This window comes from Theobroma cacao, chromosome 1 (genome assembly GCF_053813885.1).
Source record: "Theobroma cacao isolate CCN51 chromosome 1, ASM5381388v1, whole genome shotgun sequence".
NCBI lineage: Eukaryota > Viridiplantae > Streptophyta > Magnoliopsida > Malvales > Malvaceae > Theobroma > Theobroma cacao.
In genome coordinates, this window is record NC_142639.1 from 1391893 (window position 1) to 1398870 (window position 6978).

Sequence of the window (6978 nt, forward strand, 5' to 3'; positions counted from 1 at the left end):
AACCTTACCATCATTTTAATTATCTAAAGTATGTTTTTATTCGGTTTTGGTGACTTTTATGAAAATGAGTTCAAATGGTAAATTTTTATGTTTTGTAAACAAAATGAGTTTAAATGAAAATATTTTATAAATTGTCTTGAAACGAAATAACGATTTTGAAAATAGAGTAATTGGAGACCACTAATATGTTGTAAATTTAAAATTGAATTAATGGCTTATGTTATTGTATTGGCATGACTGGCTGGGCTGTGTTTTTTATGAATTGTATGAATTGCTTTATTTTACCCTTGCAGGCTGGGTAGTAATATATTAGCCCTGTCATGCTGTCAAAATTTTATTGTATGGTGGGTTTAACTGCTGCAGTGGGCTGGGTACTGTGGACTAGCCTATTAGAGGGGCACGGAATCCTGTTATAATTTTACCTTGGTTTGAGAGGCAAGTAGGATAACTCCCGAGGTATAACTTTAAACTTCACTTCACGCCAAACCACCACGTGAAGGGGAACTCGACCAACGCCAATGAATGGCTATGTTTTCAAAATAAAAACATGACTTTCTAATAGCCTTGGCGGACTCAGTTGGGATAGCCCTCAGCCAAGGTATCCCAGATAACTGAGTATGATAATAATTTTTGGCATGAGCCAAGCTTTTTAAAAAATTCATAAGCCATACTGATTACTTGCTTTAAACAAATTGATTTCATTTGGTTGAAATAAGTTGAAAGATAATAAATTACAGTTTGATGAAATGTTTTAATAGTCTCATTTTATTCGACTTTAGATATTTTGAGTGATGTTTGTTTACTCACTGAGATTTTATAATCTCACCACCCTCATTTTCACCCATTTCAGGCTCAGAATAGATTGTAGATAACTGATATCGGCGAGGATTACAATTGAACTTACCACATCCAAAGACTATAGGTTCATTTCTTTTGATACTTTTGGTCATTCGTGGGCCCACGTATCACTGTAAATTAAATTCTATACTTTGGTTATCTGTATTACGGTATGTAAGAATTTATTTTGCTTTTACGCTATAAAAATTATTTATGCAGTGTTCTTAAAATATCTTTTTATGTGAAAATTGAATATTTTATTTAATATTTTTATTTTATTATAACAGTCATAATTTCATTTTAAACGAATGTTTTAGACATCCAAAATTATTTTTGATTATAAAATATGTGTTTTTCACTTACATACTATATTTTTAGATGATTTTGAGATTTTTGGGATAAATGACCAAAATACCCCTGTGAGACGAAAATTATTATTTTATTTGTTTAAGTTGGAAACAATTTAAAATCTTTTAGAATGTGATATTTGAAAACAGTTACCCACAGGGAAAATGAGAAGCTGATATTAAAGCCTTGCGGGGTTCCGGTTGACATTTCGGATAATGAATGTCGATCGAGACGTCGCGGCAGTTGTCACGGGCTCGATGGGAGTTCCGGGTCGTGACATGTGAACTATGGTTTTCTATCTCTGATGGCATCGAATCAGTTGGTGAATGGTTTACCAGGCATTGTTAAACAAAAAAAGTTGTGTGCAACTTGTCAATATGGAAAGTATACCATGAAGGTATTTCCTAAGAAGAATAGTTGGAAGGCATCTCAGAAGTTGGAGTTAGTTCACATTGACATATGTGGACCTATGAAAGTTCTTTCACTTAGTGGAAGTAAGTATTATATACTGTTTCTTGATGATTTTACTAGATATTGCTGGATTTATTTCTTGAAGCAAAAGTCCGATGCCTTGAAGACTTTCACTAAGTTCAAAGCATTAGTAGAGAACTTATCAAGTTTAACTATAAAGACTTTAAGAAGTGATAATGGTACTGAATTTACTACAGCAGAATTTGAGAAATTCTTGACTGAACATGGTGTGTAGCATTAGTTGACTGTCACTACAATCCACAGCACAATGGTAAGTCTGAGAGAAAAAACAGAACCTTAGTTGAAATAGGAAGATGTTTACTGTTCCAAATAGGGTTGCCTAAAAAGTTTTAGGCAGAGGTAGTTAACACTGCCAATTATATCCAAAATAGAGTTTATACTAAAGCTCTATCTTAAAAAACTCCTTTTGAATTATGGTTTGGATACAAACCATCTATTACTCATCTTAGAGTGTTTAGCTGTGTTTGTTTTGCAAAAGTGCCTGATGAAAGAAGATCCAAGTTTGATGCAAAGTCAAAGTTAGCAGTTCATATTGGTTACAGTGATGTATCCAAAGGCTATAGATTGTATGATGTTGAATTAAACTAAGTATTCATAAGCAAGGATGTTAACTTTGATGAAGGGCAAAGTTGAAACTAGATTAAAAATTCTATTGAGGTTTCTGAAACAATGACTGATACTAGTAAAGATCCATTTCTGGGGGATGATGAAGTTGATTTAGATGATATTGAAAATGAAAGGCTTGCTGCGAAAGGCACTAGGAGTTTGAGTGAGTTCTACAACGGTGTAATGTGGCTATTTCAGAACTTGCAAGTTATACAGAAGCTGCAACTGATAAGAATTGGGTGAATGCTATGAATAATGAGATTAGTATGATTTAGAAGAACATTACTTGGATGCTTGTAAACAGGCCTAAAAGAAAAAATGTAATTAGTGTTAAGTGGATATTTAGGATAAAGTTGAATCCTAATGGATCAGTGAATAAGTATAAAGCAAGATTTGTTGTTAAAGGGTATGCACAGGTGTATGGTGAAGATTATATAGAGACTTTTGCTGCTGTAGCTAGGCACGATACAATCAAAATGTCGATTGCCTTGTCTACTTGAGAAGAATGGTCTATTTACTGTTTAGATGTTAAATCTGCATTTTGGAATGGCTACCTTTCAGAAGATATTTTCATTAAGCAACCTGAGGGTTATGTGGAGGAAGGTTTTGAAGGAAAAGTCTACAAATTAATCAAGGCCTTGTTTGATCTTAAGCAAGCACCCCGTGCTTAGTATGAGAGACTAGATGATCATTTTATGAAGCCAGGGTTTTAGAAGAGTGTTACTGAGTCAACTTTGTATGTGAAGTGTTTAAATGGTTCAGTAGCTATTATAATAGCTCTTTATGTTGATGATTTATTACTTATTGGTTATAATAGTAATGTGTTAGAGGAGTTCAAGCAACAAATGATGAAGGAATTCGAGATGATTGATTTGGGGTTAATGACTTATTTTTTGGAGATGGAAGTGGTTCAATTAAATGGTGAGATAGCTTTGCATTAGTCCAAGTATGCAAAAGATCTGTTAAAGAAATTTAACATGTCCTTATGCAAGATAGTTCCAACTCCTTTGGTTTCTGGTGTTAGTTTCAATAAGATTGATGATTCAAACCCTCTGATGGTCAATTTTACAGAAGTTTGATTAGTTTTCTTTTGTATTTGTCTTCTACCAAGCCTGACATAATGTTTGCAACCAGTTTGTTGTCCAAATTCATGCAAAACCCTTCAATTCTACATTTGAAAGCTACCAAGAGGATTCTCAAGTATATTAAAGGTACAGTTGGTTATGGCTTGAAGTTTCTGAAGGAAGAAAATGGTGATTTGAAAGGCTTTAGTGATAATGACTAGGCTGGATCTTTAGATGATTCAAAGAGTACTGAGGGATATTGTTTTTCTTTTGGCAGTGCTGTTTTTACCTAGAATTCTAAGAAACAACAAGTAGTAGCTCAATCTTCAGCTGAGGCTGAGTATGTGGCTACGGTAGCTGCTACTAATCATGCTGTTTGGCTAAGAAAGGTATTAAAGGATTTAGGGTTTGAGCAGGAAAATGGCACTATGTTATTTGTTGACAAGTTGTTTGTAATAGCAATTGCTAAGAATCCTATTCAGCATGGTAGAACTAAGCATATAAGGGTTAAATATCATGCTTTAAAGGATGCTGTGACGGAGAATGAGATTAATCTACAGTACTATCCTACTAATGAACCACATGTTGATATTTTCACAAAAAGTTTAAATCGAGAAAGGTTTGAGTATCTTAGATCATGCTTGGGAGTTTGTTAGATCAAAGATTAAGGGCGAGTGTTGGAGATTTAATCTTTTCTCTACTTTGGAGTTTGCCGAAGAATGAAGATTGGAAGCTATTGAAGCTTGAAGGGAACTTACGGCATTATGAAGATGGAAGTTTGTTAGTTAAACGATGTAGTTTTACTTTCTTTTAAAGATTGTAGTCTCTAAACGTTGTCGTCTTGTTGTAAGTCTATGTCTTGAGTCATACGGCATCAGGCTTATCCGTTTTATCTTTGTGTCTTTCTCATTCAATTTGCTCTGTTAGTTGAGAGTCGTTGCTTTTGTTGCTGAAGCATAGAAATCCATAGCATTTGTTTCCGTGCTAAGCTGAGTCAGTTTGTAATGCACAATTTCCATAGCTAGATCTAAGGAGGTTGATATAAATACAACAAGTGAATAACAGTGGAATATCTCTTTTTCCAAATTTGAATTAATTTCATTTTTCTCTGTTTTCTCTCTCTCTCTCTCTTTTTGATCCTGTGTTCTTCATTTCCTAAATATTTCTTCTCAAAATTGCTTCAGATTGATATATGATTTTCTTGGTATTTCCCATCCCCTTAAATCAAAAGAAAAATCCATTTGAGGTGAAAAAAGAAAATCGAATTAATTAGGTCCATATTTTCTTGAACATATAGTGGAGTATGATTGTACAGGCTTAATTCTCTTGCTCTTGATTTACATGCAAAGCTTTCACACATGAACAGAACTTTGAATGGTTGTCCCATCAAAAAACCAAGAGGAGCACTAACAAATCTGAGATAGGCTTCTTTCGGGAGCGGCCCTGCCACGAAGGTGTAATCATCATTGATAAAATGTAACTTGAACTACCATGATAAGTAATATATATATTAAGAAAAGAAACAAAAACCAAAAAGTAAAGGGCTTTATCATCGATTTTTGCCCTTAAAAGGAGACCAAAGCAAGCACCACTCACTTAGTTCTAATTCACAAGCACTGGCTGGCTGGCTATGTGACCAACATGGATGTGGAGAAAGTCTTTCATATGACTGGAGGAGTCGGCAAGACTAGCTATGCCCAGAATTCTTCTCTCCAGGTTTGGACTTCCCTTCTCTCTCTCTCTCCCTCCATTTTCTGTCTTTTCTTTCTTCTAATTATGTCTTCTTCTTGACTATTTTTGTTTTGACAGAAAAAGGCATCAGATATGGTGAAACATATAACCATGGAAACAATAGAAGAACTTTACTATGCTATAGCTGCAAAGAGCTTAGGCATAGCTGATTTGGGCTGTTCTTCTGGACCCAACTCCTTATCTCTCATCAAAGATATTGTTGAAGTTGTTGAAGAAACTAGCCATAAATTATTTCATCCCCTACCAGAATTTCGAGTATACCTTAATGATCTTCCAACAAACGACTTCAATTCAGTCTTCAAGTCCTTGCCTGATTTTTATAGAGACCTTAAGAAAGACAGAAATGAAGGTGGCCCTGCTATTTTCATAGCAGGCTACCCTGGTTCATTCTATGGAAGACTGTTTCCAAACAATTGCTTGCACTTCATCTATTCATCTTACAGTTTACACTGGCTCTCCAAGGTGAGATTAATTCTCTGTTCCATTGTTTTCCTCTAAGATTTTAGAACTCTGAGTTACATAGACTCCTACTGCCATGAAATGAGCCAATGACAAACCAAGAAAGTCACTTTGTCGAGTACAAACCAAAAGCAGCTTAGCAAGCAAAATCCAGCAGTAATTGACCAAACTCTTCGTCTCCCTCAAAATGCATGTACCAATTTAAGGAGTTGACAAGCATGTTAATAGTCTGTTGATTTTTTTCTGTCTTGGTGAGCTGACAAGAAATTCAACGAATCATCACAATGCCATGCAGGTACCTCCAGCTCTTTACGATGAGCATGGCAAGTCTACCAACAAAGGAAACGTTTACATTTCTGAATCTAGCCCTCCAAGTGTGTCCCAAGCCTACTGGAACCAATTCCAAGAGGACTTTTCATTGTTCCTGAAATCACGATCGGTGGAGGTAGTCACGGGAGGGAGAATGGTGCTCATTCTATTGGGGAGAATAGGCCAAGATCATGTTGATAGAGGCAATTCTTTCTTCTGGGAAATTCTCTCAAGATCCCTTGCCATTTCGGTTTCTCAGGTCCCAGATTTTTTACATCTGGATCATGTAATTATAATTATGCATAATACATATTTGATACTTCTTCTTGATGACATCTTCCCTTTATGCAGGGACAAATTGACCGGGAAAAGCTTGATTCTTACGAGGTGCATTTTTATGCGCCATCAACAAATGAAATAGAAGATGAAGTGGGAAGGGAAGGGTCCTTCGAAGTAGACAGGCTAGAGATGTTCGAGATAGACAGGGAAGCCAAGGATGGAGAGAGCTATGGCACAGCGGTGGCAATGACAGTGAGGGCTATCCAAGAATCCATGATCTGCAACCATTTTGGAGATGGGATAGATTTAGACACCTTGTTTAACAACTATGGGAAAATGGTAGATGAAGAAATGGCTAAACAAGAAATTAAACCCATCACTTTTGTTGTAGTTCTTAAGAAATTATGAATATTTATGTTATCGATCTATTAAAACATGTATATATTGTTGCAGCATGGGTTTCAAACTGTTTACTGTGAATGCCTTGCCTTGCCTTGGAAAGTTGGAAATGCCTCTCCTATGTTCAAACATGGGGAAGAGTTTTTTTTTTTTTTTTAATCTTAATGGTAAAAGGTATGAACCTTTTTAAAGTATGGACCAGTTCACTAGTTAACCTATAGTTTGGTTTCCCTTATCTACTTTGAAGAGAGAAAAAAGAAAGTGAGGCATCCTATTCATATGGATAAGAAGTTAAGTACTCTTGTTCCTATTTAGCCCCCTTCTACATATATCTTTAGTCTACATGAAATCAAAATGAAATTAGGATTTGAGGGATTATGTTATATTCTGTCATTCCTTTTAATTTTATTTTCTATCCAATTATATTTAATAC

The 6978-nt window shown here is 35.2% G+C and overlaps 1 protein-coding gene across 1 annotated transcript; it reads left to right on the forward strand.

Moving 5' to 3' along the window:
• The first annotated feature begins 4903 nt into the window (after positions 1-4903).
• LOC18610888 (S-adenosyl-L-methionine-dependent methyltransferases superfamily protein) lies at positions 4904-6612 on the forward strand. The gene is made up of 4 exons (XM_007046804.3): positions 4904-5063; positions 5157-5561; positions 5854-6126; positions 6219-6612. The coding sequence occupies exons 1-4, from the start codon at positions 4989-4991 to the stop codon at positions 6552-6554; spliced, it is 1089 nt and encodes a 362-aa protein (XP_007046866.3). The 5' UTR covers positions 4904-4988; the 3' UTR covers positions 6555-6612.
• The last annotated feature ends 366 nt before the right edge of the window (positions 6613-6978 follow it).